At 46.0% G+C, this 22,437-nt stretch overlaps 1 protein-coding gene across 1 annotated transcript in view; it reads left to right on the top strand.

The window, feature by feature from the left end:
• Nucleotides 1–22,437, top strand: part of foxj3 (forkhead box J3) — a 74,583-nt gene that overhangs the window by 12,644 nt on the left and 39,502 nt on the right. The window contains exon 2 of the mRNA XM_056605269.1: nucleotides 10,798–11,333. Coding sequence (XP_056461244.1) covers nucleotides 11,013–11,333 — 321 coding nt within the window. The 5' untranslated portion in view covers nucleotides 10,798–11,012. The remainder of the gene's footprint in view (nucleotides 1–10,797; nucleotides 11,334–22,437) is intronic.

The following is a 22,437-nucleotide window of genomic DNA, read 5'->3' as shown; positions in this document are numbered from 1 at the left end:
TCCTTCACCCTGGTCTGTGGTCAGACTCTTGTTAAAAGCAATGCACTACCTGGCGGCCTCTCACACGCTGTGGGAGAGCTCCCTCGGCCTTATGAGCCCGGCCGGCGCAGGGAGTGCTGCTGGAGTATGTCATTGAAATTCCTGAGAAATTCTCGAGAAGAGGCAGCTTCACCCCGCCCCCCCCCCCCCCCCCCCCCCCCCCCTCCGGCGTAAGTCCAATCGAAGAGACGTCTATTCCCTGTTTATCTTACAGGCTGATAAGTCCTCCTTTCCTGCTCACCATGTTGACTATATGACCGGAAGTTAATTTCCAGGCCATTTGTGTGTGGACTTGGCATTAGGCAACAGTAGTTTGGTTTATCAATGTCAAATAGATATTGATATCGTTTTTTAGTATCAGACAAAATATGGGGCCTTGGATTGGGTTTATTCATCATATTATAATGTAACTTGCTATTGGTGTTTTGCTTGTTCAAGCTCTATTACTAGTCTAAACATAACCGGATCACATTTTTGATCTTAAAAATTGGCTGTTCTGAGTGAATGATGCTGGTCTCATCTGCGTTTTCATAAAGTCATACATTGTTTCTTAAACCTTTCTTAGGTAGGTGACCAAGGTTGGATTTAATGCTACAACGTGAGATGCTGCTATGTTATTGATGGACAGAATTCAAAATAAATTCTTTAGTTGTTATTGCCCAGCGCTAGTTGGCAATGGCGTGGGCTTGCTGGATCTTGCATTCCCAATTTACGTACAGGCTGTTCTCTCTGCTAATTATAAAGTGGGTTTCCTTGGTCTTTTGGTTTTCATCCATGACAGGGCGAGGCTCCCTCAAGGTATTTTCCTGTCATTTCTTGAGAGACTTCAAACACGCGTATATTAATCAATGTTTCGTTATGATCACCTGTGATGTGTCTGAGGCAACGATACATTCATGATACGTATCCAGTTTGTTTTCCTTTCCATGGGCCTGAAACCACGTGCCTGCTCTCATTGTTGCAAATACTCCCGTTTATGTGATGACCTGTCCTGGTTGCTCTGAAGCAATAACCTGGTGATCATGAGGACAGAGGATGAATCGCTTTTGCGCCAGCGGGTATTTTAACAGCAGAGTCAAAACCAACAAAGACTGCTGCTGCTACCACCCCATCTTCCACGCTCCTGATAAATAGAAACATTGTTTCCTGGAAACCAAATTAATTGAAATGACCTGCCTAGGTGTAGGAGGGAGATGGGGGCGGGTGATGAACAGGCATTCTCTCTCTAGCTCTCGCTCTCTCTTACTTATCCCCCCCCCCCCCACAGAGACTAGCCATATACCTCAAGCAGACGCTGTAGTCTGCTATTCTCTCCTTAATCAGCCATAGACACAAACCGGGCTGCTCCAGAATTAGCATTGGCTTCTTGCGCAGAATGCCCAAGGAATTTATAAGCCGGTATAAACATAGACGGTTCCCGGTGATGCAAGACAAGCCGGGTTAAATTCCACAGCTGCCTGTGATGCCTCCCATCTCTGTGTCCAGCACAAGACATCACGGGCTAAACGCAAGGTTCCAATGAATATTGGGCCGTTTTGCTCTTTGGAGTGTTTTACTATCACCATCAGGGTGCCATACAGGGACATACATGAGTTGATTGGTTGTGAGAGTGTGACCTCACATTTCATTAACAAATGGTTTTGTGAGGCAGGGAAGAGGCAGTAAATCTAGATTGTACTATGTGAGGTTAATATTTTGAGGACATGCATAAGGATACTATTTAGAGATGGATCTTTCCCAGAATGTATGGCTTAACCAGACTACGCAACTTATCTTGAAGAGCTAAAATCCCTTTGGGTGGGCTCACTGTCCAGTTCTACACACACATGGACCCTGTAACAAGAGTTGGAAAATTCCAGGTTCACAAAGCCATGTCTATGCTTCACTCCTTTAGTGACCATCTGATTTCACTCACTATTTTTCTGTTGGTCGCGGGTCATTTCCAAATCCAGATGGGTGTTGGGGAAACAGGAAGGACTTTCGCTTTCTCCACCTGGAATTGACCTCTACTTGAAGAAGAGTCTTTATATGACGGCTTAATGTGGCATGAGGAGAAACAACGAAGGACAGAGGGGAACTGTCTGTTCAATTGAACAACCTCTGGTCAAACATTTCATTATCAGCATTTTTCACAGCATCCCTAGGATTTCCTACTAAACAAGATGTCCTACACCGTTACTTGACCTGTCGCAGTCCTCTAATGTAATTCAACCTCCAGGGAATTTAAAGAGCTCAATGTATCAAGAGTAAAAGGCATGGTTTTATGATGGTCATTAAGCACTGCGCCGTGAAGCCACTGCTACTGCCTACATGTTTCCCTTCTCCATACTTCAATAAGCCTTGTTTGTTGTGCTGTGAATCAAGTGAATGTTGTTCTGTGAGGGTGCACAGATCTTGCGGTGGTTCGTCTCTCCGATTGTACGGTTTCAACTAAGGATTTTGAAGTGGTTGGCTTTGGGATATATTTTGATTAAACCACCAGTAAAACGATCAGTATGGTAAATGTCAGAAATAATTGCAAATAACCATTAAATGTTCCAAAAGCCCAAACTGATGTCTTTGGGATCTAGGAACAACTTATAGCATACTTTTAATAGCAGAGGAAATACTGAATAGCAGGTCTGAAGTTCTAATTTGCAAATGTTATGCTATTTTCACTCATGTTTGAATCTATGATCAAAATTAGAGTCTGCTCATTTCCTTATCGATTAACCACTGAATCATTAGATCGGCACTAAAGTGCGTTTGTATGCAAATAGCCTATGAATGCCGAGGCATTTTCATGAAGGTACAGTATAAACGTTTTAAATGGTGTGTTTGTGTGTGTGTGCACGTGTTGCTGTCATGTGTGTGCGTGTGTGTTTGGTAAAGCTGTGAAATGAGACGCCAGTGGAGTCAGAGAGCAGAGCTGGAATGGCTTAATGATGCAGCAGCAGCATTCAGCCCCCGTCAGGCAGCTAACTCTTTAATATGCTGTTAATTATTTCTGAGAGATTGGATATTGATTAAAAAGCAAAGCGGTTTTAATTATGACGCCAGGGCTGGTGCCATCCCAAGTGAAGACGATGTGAGGCGTTGACGCGAGAGGAAGGTCTAAACGAGTCGACAGAACCCTAAGCACCTTCGACCAACCGCCATGTTTTAATGTCATCATTTAGCATGGTGGGGCTTGTACTTTGTGAGCTGGGAATTAAGTTGGGTGTTCTTCGTTAGTGTACTCACTCACTTTTTATGCACACCTGAGTTGCTTCACTATCAGCCATGGAGCATCCGATGTTAATCCACTGTCTACATTTGATATTCATGACTGGGTTCCTGGACTGCTCAGCGTTTCAGAACATGCGTTTGCCCACCTAGATAATACCTTCCAATTCATGCTTGGGTAACTTGAGCTTGTGTTATTTTTATAATTATTTATTTTGCACGTTTCTGTTGCACTGCCAAATTATGCGAAATGGAGTGACCTGTGAAAAAGTGTCTGTGTGTGTGTGTGTGTGTGTTTGTTTGTGTGTCTGACGATGTTATGTTTGAGGTCTGTAAAAAGAGAGGGGGTAAAAAAAATACCTTAACGCCATTTGAAGTCGCTTTTCAGCTGTAATAATAGTCTAAAGACATAGACTGCATGAAAATAAGTAGTCAGAGCCTGCCTCATACATTTGTGGTCCAAAAATACAAAGGTCAAATGTTATTACTTGGATGACTCATAGTAACCAATGGTACGTCTTTTTAAATATTTATTTATTAATACATTTTCTGTCCATCTATTGCATTTAGTGCTCAGTTGTATTGCCTGCCGCACCAGAGCATTCCGCCTGTGTGATCGTCTTTGCTTCAAGTGTCTGTACTGGTGCAGCGGTGGAATAAATGACTTGAGGCACTCGGGGGGGGGGGGGGTGCCCAACCCCCAACCCCCAACCCCTCGCCCTGCTGCGCTGCCTGGGAGGCCGGCTGAGGATAAGACCTGGCCCTTGGACGGGACCTGGGGAATGCTGATGAGAATAGGTACTCAAGACTGCCACCAAAACGCTTGCTCTGCCAGTGCCTTAAGTGGTCTATTTGTGATTCAGCAGCAGGCTCTCGCAGGCTGCCAGGCTGGCGTGGAGTCGAGCTCCCAGGGGGAGAGTGTGTTAATGTGGGCCCCGAGGCCCGTGGACCAGGGTAATTGGGTTCGCATGGTCGGTGTCAGGGCACCCCTACCACGGCCCACACAAAGGCCATCTCCCAGCCAAGCTGTTGGGGACAGAGAGGCAGGCCCTCCTGATCACTGCCCTGATTCACTGAAAAGGCTTATTTAATTACTGGGAATGTATGCCCGGATTGTTGCACCAGTCCTTTTTATTTTTTTTGAAGGGCACACAGACTGGAAAATGAGCCAACATCCTGGGGTTCTTATGTATCGCTCTCATCTCCCCAGCTCTCTCTCATCCTCCATTTGTTTCCTCCTCCCTCGCTCACTGCCAACCCCTGAGCTTGTGCTCCTGGGGTTATCGCTGAAGGGTCTTAACTGCTGTGAGCGTGTCTATCTAATATCACGGTACGGCATAATTACTCCTATGTGTCCATTCAGATTCCTCACCCTCGGTTTGGACTGTGGCTGCATTATGGAGGTCACGTTGTTGTTGTTTGCTGCATAGTCTCTGTGAGTTCCCTGGCTAGTCCAAAACTAGCTTCCAGCAGCAACCAGACTAATGCCTAGTCACTCCTGGCTGGACCTGGGTCTGCAACTTCTTTACCCGGCCTAAGCGTCCCTTAATAATGCTTTGAAATAAACGGGAAGCTAGTATGGACAATACAAAGTACAGATTATATTGATTGCTTTTATAAGGCAGTTATCATGCTGTAAGAGCATTTTGCAATATAAATATTGATAAGCATTATAATCCATTTCGTCTGTTGTCCAGACGCACAACAGAAAACCAACTGCTTGTGTTTAGGATATTCTCCAGTACCATATTTAAACCTGGTATCCAACACCAGTTTAAAGAACATCCCTGGAACTACAAGGAACCCAGCCTGGTTTTCCTGGTTGGCGAGCTCCTATGCTGCCTTCACCTGCTCCTCATCCTTGTATTAATTGGCAGAATAATTACGGGCTTGATTTTGTTCCACCACAGGCAATGGGAGTCGTATAAATTGTGGCTGCACTCGTGAGGCGGTACACACACACCACACACACACACACACACACACACACACACACACACACACACACACACACACACACACACACACACACACACACACACACACACACACACACACACACACACACACACACACACACACACACACACACACACACACAGGCTAGCCAGCTTCCAACGCTGGCACGTGAAGCGTCAAACCCGCAGCGTGGAAGACCCGCCTGGCACCTAGTGTTGCTGTAGGCTGCAATAAGCTGAACAATGTGCTCAGCCACGTGTGCACTGAAGCCATAATTGACACATCCTAAAAATGCAAGTAAGGATTTGGTTATTAATGCTTTATTCCTGGGGGTGGGTTTCAGCGGAGCCATTAAGCCTTTAATTGAGAAGGAAAGGGTACATTAAAAGCTATTGCTTTGGTGTTGGTTTTTTACCTACTTTATTTCAGTTTAATGTAAATGTCCGTATGAAGATTAAGGCTTAAGGTGGTTCCACTGGCACAGCGACAGTGCTGCCTCTGATAGCCAGCCGCAACAGTCCCTGCCTTGTTGCTATTTGCGATTGTCAGTCTGCTAAAATAGCTCCTTAAGCCCCGTGCCTCGAGGCTTGGAAAAAGCAAGACATCATTTTTTAACAGTAGTACAGGTGAGCCACGGTACACACGCACATGCACTCACACCATCCCTAGGAAAACACGCTCTTCTCCCCCGCTTGAAATAATGCTGTTGATATGGAAGGTATGGGCCGGGCTGGGTCGAGAGCAAAGATGCCAAAAGGCTTGTTACCAGGTTACATCACTGTTGTTGTTGTGAGTGCGAGTGCCAGAACTTCAGGCGTAGCAGAGGGAGCTCGCTCGGCGAATCCCCTCTCCTTTGCCAAGTTACCATCACACTACAGGAAGATTCTTGTCATAGGAAGCCTCTTTCTTTTGTTCCTCTCGATCTCTGTGTACATACGCACATACAGCCACTAAACTCCCGGCACTTAACCATTATGTGAGGTAAATGAAAAATAAGACGTGTTCGTAGAGTCCACCATGTTAATCTTGTCTCGACATTGTTTGCAACACAATAATAATAATAATTATAATCTATTTTTTCGGTGCTCAGCGCGGGCAGCACTACTTGGAGGGCCTTAATGTCTTCGGCTGTGACATGCACTGCAGGAGCGCTCAGCGTGACAGATGCATGACTGCAGTAAAAAGGGGATTAATTGCGGAAATTGCAGATAAGTGCAGGAGAGCGCTGCTCTGGTACCTATCAACAGTCTTGTGTTAGCAACAGAGAGCGGGGCTGTAGTGCGGCCATTCTCTGAGAGAGGAGACGGCGGTAGTCCTTATGGAGATCCCCTTGTTACTGGATGGGAGGCGTCTAGGTGTGAGAGGAGTTAAAAATAGACTTGTTTAGACGCATGATATTTGGGTGTTTGTTTGTTTTAGATTGTCTTTGTCTCCATAAAATTGTTTTTAATCTCTTAAACTGGTTGGAAGTATTGGTGCACCTGAGGTGTTGTTTTTGTCGGATGGCATTTTTGTATATAATATCTTGATCATCTTAAGGAATAAATAGTTTCAGTGCATTCAAAGTTCAAGCTAATGATTTTGCAACTGTGGAAATGCGGAGCGGTGCTGTATTTCTTTCCATTTATCTATTTTATGGCGCAATCCCTAACATTCAAGTCTGTGTACTTCCCTATCCCGGTTCAGTTGACATCATTCATTGTGACTACATTTTCTTGAGTGATCCCCGGCCATTGCGCCACTGTCTGTTGCTACATTTTCGTCCTCTCTAATAGGAAGAGGGCTTGGCACAAAGATAATGACGTAGCCGTCAATGTGACTGGGCAACTCCAGACTTGGCAGACAAGACACAAAATGCAATCAAACAGTTGCTGTCAGGGCTCTTTCGGAAATAAAACATTGATGAGCTCCGTCAAGAACTTGGCAAATTAAGACGTGGATGCTTTTAATTTCTCCTTCAGATGTAAGGCTACAATTTAATTCCCTTTTGGGGAACAGCGTTCCTCTCGTTCCAAATATGGACGCTTTGCGCTCTCCCTCAATGCTCCTTTCTCAAGAACAAATTAAAGTTGGAAGGAGAACCATTTTAGTATATACTATATATATATATTTTGCGACCATGCCTCAAACACACACATAGACACGTATACACGTACACATACACACGCCAGCCCCCCACCCATCAGCCTCTGGAGCCAAGCTGGTTGAAAAAGCGGTCCCATGTGTGGGATTGCAGTGTCTGCTCTCTCTTGCTCATAACCATGATGGGCCTGAACTCCCTGACCCTCTTCTACCCCATCATGCAAACCGCCTTCTCTCCCACTCCCCCTTTATTTGGTCCTTCAAGCACCAGCCCTGGTTCTACTGGGCCTTCTGTATCCCCCTCCTCCACCACCACCACCGCCACCACTCTTCAAACTCTCCTTCTCTTTCTCGGCACTGCTCTCCCCACTCATCCCCCTACTGTCTACTTCCAGCCCACCCTAACCCCCCCAGAGCTGCTGGTGAATGTGCCCAGACAGTGTTCCTTGACACAGCAGCAGGCTTGGGCCTGCTTTCGCTCTGGATCTCCCCTTTGTGTGTGTGTGTGTCTCTCTCTCACACACACACACACACACACACACACACACACACACACACACACACACACACACACACACACACACACACACACACACACACACACACACACACACACACACACACACACACACACACACACACACACACACACACACACACACACACACACACACACACACACACACACACACACTGTGTGTGTGTGTGTGCGCCGTGCTTCATCATCCTTGCCACAGCTCAAGGTTCTTCAATTAAGACAGTGAAGCGGCCCCACAGATTACGGAACCATCTGGATCATTAGCATTGGGGTCAAAGGGCGTTTGCCTGCGTAGTGCCAGGGGTGTGCCTGCCATCAACATGCTACCGGCGGCTCACCTCTTACTAGCGGCAAAAAGGACCCCACCCCAACTCTCTCACACACACACACACACACGCACATGATACTGATTTCCATGGTCAAAGATTGTTTTGATCGGCTAATAGTCTATTTCTTATTTTGCTGAACCCCAAATGGTTGCATTTTTTTTTAACTTGGGGATGATTGTTTGTAGAGCAGCATCGCATCGCTGTGAAAACAGTTACACTAATTCCTTGTAACCTTCAAACCCATCAAATCTTAGTGTTTTGATGGGTTACTTTAAATGTATAAATGCACAGGGACAGAGTCTGACTTGTGTGTCTGGTAATAGGAAGCAGTTATGATTGGTTGTGCAAAATTAGGAATGGCAAAAAACAAGCAACTGAAAATGACGCCATAAAACTGGTATTTAGGTAGGGACTTATTTTATATTTTCTACGTTTATAAAATGGTGGTTCTGACACATAAACAGACCTGGGGCTACGTTGATTTGATTTCTAGGTTTCAACTTCTGTCTCTAGCTGCCTTCCACCGCACCTCAGACATTTGTTTGCTGCTTGTGTCATTTGTATTTGTTTTCAGTAGCAATGATGTCCATTGAAAAGACTCCTGGGATATTTTCCACCAATTGTACTTCCACCAATACTAAATCAAATCTGAAGATAAGGTCCTGAAACAGTTATGGTCTTTGTTGCCATGTTGGGCTGTTAACAGGGCCGATGTATCTTCCTCATTGTTTGTTTGTCTTCTTGGAGATAAGGAGATCTCCAATATGATTTGCTGAAACTCCTGGCGGTTGTCAGTCATCCATCCCGCTAGTCAGCCAATCAGAACTCTTGTATTTGTTATAGTTGGATTTTTATTGGCTGCAGGGCAGGCTTTTCACTTCACCCACCCACATCGGAACAACACGATATTTGCATGGGTGACTGAGTAGTCTTTTTTTTCTTTTTCTTTTTATAGCCAGCCAGTCACAACTTGAACAAATGGCATTGAAAAAAGAAACCCATGTAAAACCAAAACACCTACATTAAAAAAAAAAAAAAAAACGACACAGTACATCCACCTTGTCTCAGGAGGCAGGGAAATGAATGTAAAAGGAAGGACAAGAACGTGAACATGGCCTCTCTCACAGCCCAATTGAATGTACCTCGCACCGTATTTGGTTTTGTCACCCTCATATTCTACGTTTTATATGTTTGAAAATATGCTTTAATGGTCTGGCTCTGGCCAGGAGGCTCCCACTGCTTGCACAGTCTGGATGTTGAATTAGCCCTGGGGTAGCCTTCACCCACTGTGAGAGATCAATGGAACAGTCTGACTTGTGATGGTCAGCTACCGATGTAGTTGGACTCATTTAAATACATTCCTCGACCACAGCGGAATTCTGCGTTGCTGCAAATGCACAGCCAGTTGTTGTTTTTTTACACCAAAAACATGAGCTAAACGCATTGATGCCACACGCATGATGATTAGAGTGCAAAGAAAAATAGGGCAATTATATTCAATTTAATGTGTCCATTAGCCTGCTGTATTATTCTAGGTCATAGGTCATAGGGGGACCTGGAGCATATTCCAATTCACTACACATTTAGATCAATATCCTTTCAAATATATGAATGCAAATATATATATAGAGCAAAATAAACTAGGGTTAGGTTTGTTAAATTATTTCAACATTAAATAATAAATACGGTAGTTACATTTTTTGAGATGACTTCCATGAATACGGCAAGATTGCAAATGTCCAAAAACATCCATTCAGTTCATCTGCCCTTATTATCACCCATGCATACATCCACGCTATGGACCAAAATACTGCAACGGCTAAAAGAGGCACAACATATTGCAGCGTCATTCCTGTCCGGGGGCGGTGGGAGAGAGGGCTCTGTCTGCGTGCACCTCTGTTTATAACCAAAGGCCCCCCCCTCCTCTGCCGCTCTATTTTAGGGAGGTGGAGGCAGTTCATATAGGGAGGACCGGGAGAGACAGACACGCAGGGGGTGGTGGGGGTCGGGGATTGTGGCCTTCACAGAGACGGCATACGTGTGGCAGGACTGGAGGAGGAGGAAGGACGGGGTGGCCGGCTGGGCCTTGGGTTGTTTTAAGGCAAAGGCTCCATCTGGGCGGAGAAAGGGCGAGGGGAGACGGGGAAGGGAGAGCAAAGGGAGGGCGCCGGGCTGGGGGTGGGGGGAAAGGGGGCTTTACTACCCTCAAGAGAGTCGGAATTCCTCCAGAGCCATTCCCCCATTTGGCTGGCAGTTGTGAAAACAATTCCCTTGCATTGACTCTCCTGGTCCCTCTCTTTCTCTGGTGCTCTCTGCTCTCGCTCTCTGTTCAGATGAAGTTCCAGCTATGAGTCAGCTTTGTGAGCAGAAAGTGTGGAAGGGGGGGCGTCGCTTGATTTCTCCCGCACAGGAAAAAGAAAATAGACCCGTGCTGCGTAGAGAGACACTGAGAAGCTGTTGCTGAGCATACTGTTCAGACATGCATCAAAACAACGGTCCCTCCTTAATAACAGTTACATTTACATCACATGGCCATGCCATGTAATGCTCTTTCTTATCAGTGTTATAAGTATTACTCATAAGTATTTAAGTATTCATTTTGTAACCGACTAAACTGGCCATCTCTCTCTTCTTCTTCCACACAAGGCTGACCTGTAGAAGACTGCTGAGCCCATGTCCTGACCTGAGGGCAGCCCTGATTTCAGCCCCCCAGTGACCTGGTCTGCAAGTGACCGAGCAACAGCTCAACCACCGCCACTGCCACCGCCACCACCACCACCTCCCACAACAACTTCCCACCTTTTCCCACCTCGACCTCCACCCACCCCAGCCCCTTTTTCCCGGGCCAGCCTGCCGTCACCATGACGTCGGAGCTGGAGAGTAGCCTGACCTCCATGGATTGGCTGCCTCAGCTGACCATGCAGGCGGCAATCCGCAAGGCAGATGCCCAGAACGCCCACGGGCCAGGCATGGGCAAGAAGAGTGCCATGCTGGACCCCAACACCACCCTCGACCAGGAGGAGGTGCAGCAGCACAAGGACGGCAAGCCGCCGTACAGCTACGCCAGCCTCATCACCTTTGCCATCAACAGCTCGCCAAAGAAGAAGATGACGCTGAGCGAGATCTACCAGTGGATCTGTGACAACTTCCCCTACTACAGAGAGGCGGGCAGCGGCTGGAAGGTGAGCAAGAATAAAATATGTTGGCGGATTTCGTTTTTGAGATACTCGTGGTCATACTGGCTGTTTGATTGATGATTGACTGGTATGGGGTATCTGGATGGTTACATTACGGTATATCGTGCCCAATACAAGGGATGGAATACCAAAAAGTCATACAAAATATATAGGAACCAAAGAAAAGTCAGAAACATGCAACAGACTGCTTTGAGAAGGACAAGGTCAGAGCATGTCTTTTATTGTTCTTATTATCTTAATCTCTGAAGGAACAAAGTTTTCTTGCTGTCCCGCCTATGGCGAAAAGTGCTTTCCTGCATTTTATGTGGAACTTCCTAACTTTGGTCAAAATGCAGATTGAAACACGACCGCTAATCCAGTGTGAATCGGGTCTTGTACCTGTGATAAGCAACAGCCAGGCAGGGGAAAGAAATGTATCACTGAGCATGTGCAGTACCCTCCTCACTTGTATGTGCCGTTGCTTAACCAAGATGTTTGGGTCAAGACAATGGATTCTGCTGACCGAAGCTGCTAAATTGTCAAGTAACTGTTTTTAATATACTTTTGGTCAAAAACAAACAAAAATATTGTTAACATATGTTTTTATTTTTTATTTTGTTTCATTGAGGATATCAACCTTTTAGGAGACATAATTCTAGAAGATTGTCAGTTTGCAAAGTCTTGGGAAAGTGGTTGATTGGATCGGAACCCATTGGTCCTTCATGTCACTGTGAAATGTATTTTCCGCGGGTATGGAAATGAGTTATTGCAGTAGGCTGGTATCAACATTGTTTCTGTCAGGCTTAGGGTTGTTTTTGCGTTTACATGCACCATACTAAACCAAGTGTCGCTATGCCAAGTGCTGCATTACATCTGGGAATGACAAATGTTATAGCCCCCACAGAACGGTATGAATAGCAAAATGCAAGACCATATTCAAAATAAGAGGTGCTCCTTTCTGCGAGGGACTCGCAGTGAATAGCCTGTTGGGGTCTGGTTTTATTCATTGCACATGCCTCAATAGGAGGACTATTATGGAGGTGAGCAGAGCCAGTGCTGTGTCATCATCTCAAGGAGTCTGTGATATACTGGGATGAAGCTTTGCTGATTGCCTTTTAAAGGGCTCAGATGGAAATTGATATTAGAATGAGTTTTCCAATCAGTCGCCGCTTATTGGGAATAGAATCTTAGGCGCCTCTTCTATTGCAGTCAGACAAGATGTATGCATCCCATTTCCTGCGGCGGCGAGGTCTAGCACGTGCATGTGTGACGCTAAGGCGGCGAGATGAGAGGGCATACTTTTTTTTATTTTTTATGTAGGGTCCTCTGGAAGGAAACAGTTTTTTCTTTACTACATATTTTTCTTGTTTTTACCTGTTGTCCTCCCTTGTCAAATTCACCTGTTTTTTGATCAGTTGATTCATAAATGCCCATATGGATATACAATAGCAATTTTCATATTCACAAGGACCTTGAGCCCTGTAAATGTGTTTTGCATAGGCCACGGGACAGGTACAAGGTTGAGCTACACTATCTTCAATGGCCAAGAGCAGTGTGTTACTGAAGTACTTGGCTGCTTAGTGTAGAATACGAGCCATTTTCTTTAGGCATTTACAGGCTACTTCCTCATTATTACGTTTGGTTTTTTTAAACGGCTCATTTAAACAAAAATGATTTCCTTCCAGGCAAGCGTTTGAGCACTGTTCCAGAAATCCTCTCGGCCCACACTACTATACACCTAGAAACAGGTATCAGGTGACCAGTTACGTACACGTACTCCATGTGCCGTTGTAGACAGCAAGCAGATATCCCAATCTGTGCGCAGTTGGTTGCTTAGTTGCACAAAATACTATGGAGGAAGACAATGACGAAGAGAAAGACAAGATCATTGGTGATCCTTGTTGAATCAAGCAGTTAAAGTCAAGAATGATGATTGTTTTTCTTTCGTAAAAGGGCCACATGATAGGGGCGTGACGACTCGGGGAAGGGCACTTTGTGACTAATGAGATCCATCAGGAAGCGAACGTGGGTGTCTGCGTCATGGCTCTCCAAATCTCAGTATCAGCCTGTCGAGAGTAAAACAAATCCTGTAGGTCTTGGCCCAATGCAGTGTCAGCAAAGTTTAGAAAAGTCTCAGTTCTAAGGGTTCAAAATCCCCGCGGTTGCGTGAACGTGCGTATCCCCTTTAAGAAATGTCCAGTTGTGTGTCACACAAGGGAAACAGCCCTTCATAAAAAAAACAATAGCAAACTCTGGCTGAGGCTCTTCTTTAAATATGATCTCCCTGAAATATTAAAAATGTGTTTTAGGAAATGGACAAACTCTTACCGCCTCAGCAGTAGACACATCCTCGAAAGTTCTGCTACCATTCAGTAGTGTTTCTGAGCTACAGACCTAAGTGCTTTAGTCAGTAAGGGGCCAATAACTGCCCAAAAGAAGGCTCCTGACATTTGTTTGACAGTATCTGTATTCTTAAAATATTCAGTAAATAGTGTTTCATGCTGCTGTGACTGTGTTGCCCTTCTTTTTTGGTAAAGTATAGAGTGAACGGTGCAGTGAATTTCAGAGGGAATATGTTTGAATAACTACAATACAATTTATCGTATGCCTACTCTCTACGTTCTTTGGTCCAGGAAACACTAAAATGTGGTTTGGAGATATGGTCTTTAGCACTATGCTGTTACAGATTTTCTTCTATTTTTTGCTGACGTGCGGTTTTGTGTTCAGTGTCTGTGTGCATGTTATTTACATAGGGTCTTTTGAATTGGTTTCAAACCCCACTAAACTTCCCCCCCCGCCCTCCCTCTGATGCAGGGTCTTTTGACTGACTTCCAATAGCTTAATGTCTTCTGTGTGCCCCTTTTTACTCTTCCAGGACTGACATCGGGAAGATATTAAAACCCAAGCCTGCCTAAAAGAACCTGGGTGAAGGCTCGAACCCTAATGCTTGTAGTTGCAACAAGTTTCTCTCTTGGCCCTTAGGAGGTCATTGGGGAATCTCACAGCTGTGGGTTGTCTATCTGTCAAGGAAGTGTGCGACAGGGAAAGCCACAGGAGCTAATTGACTCAGTGCTATTATTTAGTGTAAAGAATGCTGAAGTAATTTCCTTGCTGCCTTACGACTCCCATGCAATGAACAATACCCCGTGTGTGTGTGTGTGTGTGTGTGTGTGTGTGTGTGTGTGTGTGTGTGTGTGTGTGTGTGTGTGTGTGTGTGTGTGTGTGTGTGTGTGTGTGTGTGTGTGTGTGTGTGTGTGTGTGTGTGTGTGTGTGTGTGTCGTTTGGAAGCGAGCGTGCCTGGATGGGGGTGAATGTAGGTCGAATGCAGTCATCACTCCTCTGTTTCCCTGGAGATGTCGTATGCAGGAGTTTAGGACTCTGCGCACGCACGCGTCTGTTCTGTATGATAATGCAGGGCTGCGCCGCAGAGATGAGAGCGGGCTAATCCGGGTGCCGGCAACTCATTTAATCATCTCAATAGAACTCCATTAGCCTACGCTTTTAAGAAATATCAATAAGTGCTGTCAATAAGGACAGATAATTTATCAAGGTCAAAAAATATGAACGTCGCCCTAGAGAGAGAGAGCGAGAGAGAGAGAGGCCGTCTACCAGAAAGCAATTAGATGGAGCTCTCTTACAAACATCTCGGCTCATTGTTGTGGACCTGCGTACGCTTATATAACATAAAGTCAATCTTGGTTCCTCTGTTGAACTCTGGTGCATTGGCTCTTTTGGAAGATCCGTCTTCTCGTTAATCGCAAACTACCTGTAAACGCAAATGCCTCCTTAATCCGCAGTTCATGGTTCCTTGCTGCTTCATGTGCAAAAAACCTTCTTGGTTCTTCCTGCTTTCAGAGTCTGTCTCCCTCTACTCTCACAAATCAGACTTTAGACGAGCATCTGAAGCCTTATGGAAGACCAGCTTAAATCTGGGTGAAAGGGACATTTTATTTTCGTTTGCCTCAAATGTATTTTCCACAATCCCATTGCTGGGGGCGGGATCTGTAGACGCGCGTCACATGAAATTGGTTAATGGTAACCATTAGAAACGACCTTGGGGAACCACAACACACAGGATGTGGCTGTCCATTTAGATCAAGAAGAGTACTGATGGTCGAAACGATTGCATCGTCTTCCCATTGTTGGTGACAGAAACCCAGATGTTACTCTGTACGTTCGCCCCTCACACTTTCTGGTGACTGGCGCAGTCCTCCCCAAGATGTTATAACATCGTGGAACTTGGGTGAGATTTGTCCCGCCCAATCTAATCCATGTTGGCCAATGTCATTACAAGACTTGCAGGCTTCCCCCAGGTGATTTTTTTTTTTTGTGGGTAGACTAAAAGGCAAATGACCAAGTCTCTTTCTTTCCTCCGAGTTATGATGTGTCCTTCTGTGGCCGAAAAGATTCGTCTGATACCTGTCTGGGGAGAGCGACCCAGGTCTGGCCGACAAGCTATCGAATCCACTGTAAATCCTTCAAGATTTCCTCCAAAGCTGTGTGTAATATACAGGGGCGACAGCTCTCTGGACTCTGTATAAAGACTTTGTGGGTATTATGTATAAATATTTGTATTGTATGTAATGAGGATTACCCGATCCATGTCAAAGTTCATAATCCTACATCAAATCAAAGTGAAATCTCATAATCTCAGTGTGAAAACACCTGATTTTGGCAGATGACCAACATGGCTAGAATGCTATTCAACCCACATTTGTTATTTTCTTTCCCTCTGTTTGTTAGTCCTCTTCTAAAGCTGCAAGACATGTGTAACACACACACACAGACACACACGTTCACGCAGTCTCGTGTAGATATGCACACACGCATATCTCCATTCTGGACGGGTAGCTGACTTCAGGCAGAGTGTATCTCCCTGCTCTCAGATTGCTAGCTGGTGAAGGTTGCCAAAGAAAATGCAGGGCAATTCCAAACCAGTGAAAAAATGCCTGAAATGTTTTCTCCATTGCGCAAAATTGCTGGGGCCCCGGTGTGGTTGGCTTCGGGTTTCTTTTTGCACACCTCCCTGCGAATAATAAGATGAACAGCGGTAGATGCTGTTCATTATCTTAACCAACCAACCAAGAATGCACTGCATCTCCCTGTACATTCACACCGCGGTCCGCAGCGCCTGCCCATTCACGGTGATGGAGAAACATAGCTTTGGTGTGCAAACCGTCCGGCTGTGAGGAGTTGGGGTGCACAGAGCTGCCTCTTTTGCTAGAGCCTGCCGGACCTCCCCGCTTTGATCTCATTATAAAATGCAAATATACAGAACCCTAAACAGATCAAAGGTTGGGGCTCCTATTGGATTGGAGGCTTAATAATAGAAGCCTGGAGCCGTTTTCTATTTCTCGAGGAGGGAAGCGGCGGAGGGGGGGAAGCTGTTGGTCCTCCAGGACATTATTTGCTCTGGAGATAATGTTTCTGGCTTCTCTGTGGTGACTTCGCTCACACTCTGAAAATCCTTGTTCCTGTTAGCTATTTAAATGCCATCGGTCAGGTGTGAGCCCCAGCCTGCCGCACCCCATCCCCTGCCCTATCTCACCCACCTTAAGCGTTAGGTTTGCAGCGCTTGGGATGTAAAAGTGTAAAATTGCTTCAGACTCTAGTCTGGCTGATACCTCCATCTGCTGCTGCAGCATGGATCATCATTATGCTGTAAAGCAAGCATTTAAATTTTAAACGCTTAGCTGATATTGAATTATTCAGCAGCTCTGATACATATTTAGAAAGCCACACTGCCTTATCCCCTCCCCCATGTTACATCCTGGTTTCGAGATATGATCTTTTTTTTTTTTTTACACACATTTGATCATGTTGCTTTAAAGTTCAGTGCAAAACCACACATTTTAGTATTCTACCTCTCTACCCCTCTATGTCCCTCCCTCTCTCGCTCACTCTTTCTGTCGGTCTCTGTCTTGCTCTCTAGGTTTATCGCTCTCTTTCCCATCTCTATGTCCCTCTCGCTCTCTCTCTAGGTCTCACGCTCTCTCTCTAGGTCTCTCTCCCTCCCTTGGTCTCTCCCTCCCTTGGTCTCTCCCTCCCTTGGTCTCTCCCTCCCTTGGTCTCTCCCTCCCTTGGTCTCTCCCTCCATCTCTAGGTCTTACTCTCCCTCCCTTGGTCTCTCCCTCACTCTCCCTCCCTTGGTCTCTCCCTCCATCTCTAGGTCTCACTCTCCCTCCCTTGGTCTCTCCCTCCCTTGGTCTCTCCCTCCCTTGGTCTCTCCCTCCATCTCTAGGTCTCACTCTCCCTCCCTTGGTCTCTCCCTCCCTTGGTCTCTCCCTCCATCTCTAGGTCTTACTCTCCCTCCCTTGGTCTCTCCCTCCATCTCTAGGTCTCACTCTCCCTCCCTTGGTCTCTCCCCCCATCTCTAGGTCTCACTCTCCCTCCCTTGGTCTCACTCTCCCTTCCCTGGTCTCTCCCTCCCTTGGTCTCTCCCTCCCTTGGTCTCTCCCTCCCTTGGTCTCTCCCTCCCTTGGTCTCTCCCTCCATCTTTAGGTCTTACTCTCCCTCCCTTGGTCTCTCCCTCCATCTCTAGGTCTCCCTCTCCCTCTCTTGGTCTCTCCCTCCAAGTCTAGGTCTCACTCTCCCTCCCTTGGTCTCTCCCTCCCTTGGTCTCTCCCTCCATCTCTAGGTCTCACTTTCTCCCTCCCTTGGTCTCTCTCTTGGTCTCGCTCTCTCCTTCTCAAGGTCTCTCTCTTTCCCATCCCAGGTCTTTCGCCCTCTCTCCACCCCTCGGTCTCCCTCCCTCCATCTCTCCCTCTCTGGGTTGCTTATTAGTGGTATAGGCGGCAGCAGCAGCAGTGGTATGTGTGGTGGGCCGTGGCTCCGCGGCGTGTCAGATGGTGGGAGGAGGAGGAGGAGGAGGAGCGGTGATTCACTCGGCAGCCGGCGCGCTCCCCGCTGTGAGGCGGGTCCCCGTGTCAGGATGCTGCTGCCTGGCCTGCCGCCCACCAGCCTCACCTTCGCCTCCGCCCACCGGCGCCCCGCCGCTCACACTCCTGCCCCTCCGAGTGGGCGGGGGATGGGGAAGGAGAGGAGGAAAGGTGGTGGTGGTGGTGGTGGTGGGGGGTGGGGGAGGCTTGGCACAGAATACATTTTTTGCGAGAGCGGCTTGTCGTTGCACACACGGTCTGCAAAGCGAAGAGGAGAGCTGACTCCGGCGAGTCCAGAGAGAAGTGGCAGGCCTATGTGCGGCAGCGACATTCTTTTGACATTAATGTGAACCCAAATACTCTTTTCTCGCCCACTCACACAACGCATGCTCTTGAACAGCATTAGTGAGGCGGTGTGATATATTTCAAACTTTGCACAATGTCCAGACTGGCTTTTTTGCTTTTATGTAACACGACCGGTGAGCGAAAGGGCCGCAAGGCGGGGCTCGGTGACGGGTCCTGTGTGTGTGTCCTGTGTGTGTGTTTGTGTGTCCTGTGTGTGACCCGGTTTACGCTGAAGCTCTGAGGTAACCCAGTTGGACTCGGACAGAGAGCGGATCCACCAACGCCTTTTACACACTTGTGGAAGCGTTTTCAAATAAAATGTGTTCTTAACCAATTGAAGCGTTTCTGAAATTAAACTGGAAAATACAAGACGTATCTTTTTTTGCATGGCGTATTGCATTTGCGTTAGTAATCCAACTGTGCCACTGCTGGATGCATGTAGGAAAACACTGGGTTGAATTGACTCATAATTCAGAGGTTCACAGGTTCACAGTTCACAATACACAGGTCGAGTCTCCCCACACACTTTTTTTGCATACTATAAGAAGACAGACGTATTATTGACTGTACCGACTGTATGAAACATTGCCATGTCTCAAGATATAATTTTATTGGAACTTTAATAATGACTCAAAGCATTACAATCAGCAAATGTTTTCCGCTTGCATAGTCTCAAGGTCTGGGACCTAAAGTGAAGATGTTTGAGGGTGGAAATCACATCAGTGTAGGTTATGAAGTGGGAGGACTTTGTTTAATGAAAAAGATTATTGTATTTACCTTGAAAAATCATTCGCCAGTTTTCAGGTATTTTAGGGGGTAGAATTACCATCAATGTGGACAGCCTGCATACCCTTCCTAGCCCTTACTTCAACACTGAACAGTTTCAAAGAAACTCAGAAGTAATTTAATGCCAATGGATGGTATTATATACTTAATATGCTGTGGTGAAATACCTTAGGCATAATCAGAGTTCTTCATTAGCCAAGTAAGTCACACTCGGGACAAATTAAAGGAGTGTTGTGGTACTGTACATATGAAAAGCTATTCACACTGCAGGTGTGTAGTAGGGGATTAAACTCTGAACATTTCACACTGTCAGGTGCAGAGATTAAAGTGCAGTGTGACAGTCCAGCCTGAGTGGCTCAGCTATTGAATATAGAAACTGCAATTGGAGGGAATTAGATAAGAGCGGAAAAGCAATACATCAGAGGAAAGATAGAACTCAGTCTAACTGTGGGCCCTTGTTTCATTTGTGCATTTCAATAGAGCCAAGGCTGCCCACTTCCACACCAAATTGTCTGTGGAAAAATTGTACTTGTAGAAAATCTGCAGTGCATAGCACATGCAAATTGTTCTAGTTAATTTATTAAATCAAGACTAGTCTTCCTTTTACACCCTACTTAAGCACGTTAATAATGCATTAATACATGTTTGTATGTCTGTAGTACATTTGCATAGAATGTCTATTTCCTTTTCCATTGTGGTGACGTTTTATTTAAAATATGGGGTTTGGGGATTTTCTTAAAGTTAACATGTTAATATGAACTACTGTGCACAAAAGCACATACATGTCGATTTAATGAGGATACGTTGAATTGGTGAATTTGCTTTAAAAAGATTTGTTGCTTGAATAAGCATTTTTTATACAAAGGGGGCCCAGTGTTTCCCCCAGCACTGTATGGTTGAGGCGGCCGCCTTAACAATAGGGCCCCGCCTTGACTACCAATGTATAAAAAAAAATATATGTATACATATATAAAAAAAAGAAATATTAATATATGTATTTATTTTTTTATTAATATAAGTTAATTATTATTCATTAACAAAGTAGAAAACTCTCGTAGGGAAAGAAAACATACTTCCATCAGGAATAAATAATTAAGATAAGTAATGCATCGGTAATGCTGTTCACAACAATGGTCGTGCCATAAAGCTTTATGAATGGAATTGAAACGGAGACAACCCCCCCCCCCCTCCCCCCCCCGCTCCTTGACCACCTTCACTAAGATATGGGGCAAACACTGGGGGCCCATGGATTGGCAAGGGCAAGACCATATTGTATAAAAATGTTGTGCACTGCAGTAACCATTTAGATTTTTGTTCGCTTTTCTCTTCTACTTAATGCTGAACTATCGGTCCATACTACAACTTTAAGTGCCCCCACATGGCAGGGAGTGTCACTAAACAGATGCAGAGATAGTCGAGAAAGAGGGAGAGACTGCTGAAAGAGAGAGAGAGAGACATATTCAGCAGCTGTTTGTTTTCATGTCAGTTCAAGGCTGATTCAGGGCCTTTCGACAGTGAGGGATACGTTCCCGCGCTATAATTCATCCGGTGACACCAAATTCTGAACACCTTCTAGGGTGACACATTTTAATAGCACCCAAAAAAACCTCATGGAATGTGGTTCAAGGGAATGGTCTAAACATAGCATTGTATAGTTGCAACATTTCTGGCATTGGGTAAGCGGGCTGGTTGAGGAGAAGATGTGCATGTGCACGGGGGTAAAGGTTGGGCAGGTTGGCAGGGGGGGGGGGGGGGGGGGGGGGGGGGTGTTAACACTGAACCATGATAAATTCTGCATGCTATTAATAGAGCACTGGAATCCGCCTTTAACACAGAATCCCTGATCAAGCCGATATGTTGTATACTGCGTACTGCTACCGATGTCCCTGCTGCCTGTATGATTTCATCACAACATGTGGTCACAAAAATCAAAGGGCAATCTTGACCACAGTTTGAGCCCAACGGACATTTCGATTTTTTTTTTGTCCATCTGGTTCAGTGTTTAATTGATATCTCTATAAACGAGGTGACCTCATGAGCTCCATGTGAAGCTGAGGGCTGCAGGACTAATTAGCAGTGGCTAGAACCCTCTTATAGAAAGTCAACAGCAACCTGAGAGCCCTGGTTTTGCGATAGAGGTCCGTAGGCCTGACCAGGATAAGCCCTCTTTAGAGGGCTGGGTTACAGCAACTCACAGCGCTGCTTAAGCCCAGATACCCAGACTGTTACTCATTCCCATCATATAGAAAGACCAGTGGAAGACCTGGTCCTGAAGACTTTCCCGTGCGCATAGGATATCCAAAGCTAATAACCAGGGACACACCTGGTGGACAGGGTGTCACCTTGCCTTTTTGTTTTAAATCATCTTTCAACATTTAGTTTTGCTCCTTTGCTATTGGCTAACACTAGTGTCGGTCTCCCGTAATGAATGCACTCAATCTGCGCTGGTTAGAGGCGGGCATGATTATTTTCGTGGCTTGAGCTATTTATATATGTGGCTGTGGTCGTGTGTGTGTGTGTGTGTGTGTGTGTCGGGGGGGGGGGGGGGGTCTGGGTGGCTGGGCAGGCGATGTGCATCGCCAAGGTGCTTTATTTTAGTCCCCTATGGACCCATCGGTATAGCAAGGCGGGCCACCTCGCTACTCGGGGAGATATTTGATCGGTCCTGCTGGCGCGTCCTCAGTGGGGTCAGCAGTCTGTGAGGGGGCGGAGGGGGTTGGGCTCAGTGACACAGCTGTGGCAGTGGAGCAGAACCAGTGATGGATGACATGTCAGAGAGGGGGAGGAGAGAGTGGGTGGGGGACAGGGTTGGTGGTATTGGTGGCGGGGGCAGGCCTTTTTTCCCGGGCGCTCGCATCTACACGCTCGCCTCTCTGCGGGGGGTAATCGCAGGTCACCTCCGACTCCCAATGTGACACCGGAATATTCCTCCTGTAATTGCTCATTTGTCAACGTCACCTCTCAGGAGGAAAAATACATGTTTTTCTTTTTTTCCTTCTATTTTTTTCTCTCCGGTAGCTCATTTATTGACTCAAAAGTTGCATTAGCCGCCGATGCTGAAAGGAAAACAGGTTGGAATTACATTTGGGAGTGAACGGCGG

The sequence above is a fragment of the Gadus chalcogrammus genome, chromosome 13, assembly GCF_026213295.1.
Source record: "Gadus chalcogrammus isolate NIFS_2021 chromosome 13, NIFS_Gcha_1.0, whole genome shotgun sequence".
NCBI classification, from domain to species: Eukaryota; Metazoa; Chordata; class Actinopteri; order Gadiformes; family Gadidae; genus Gadus; species Gadus chalcogrammus.
This window is presented reverse-complemented; position numbering and strand designations above follow the sequence as displayed.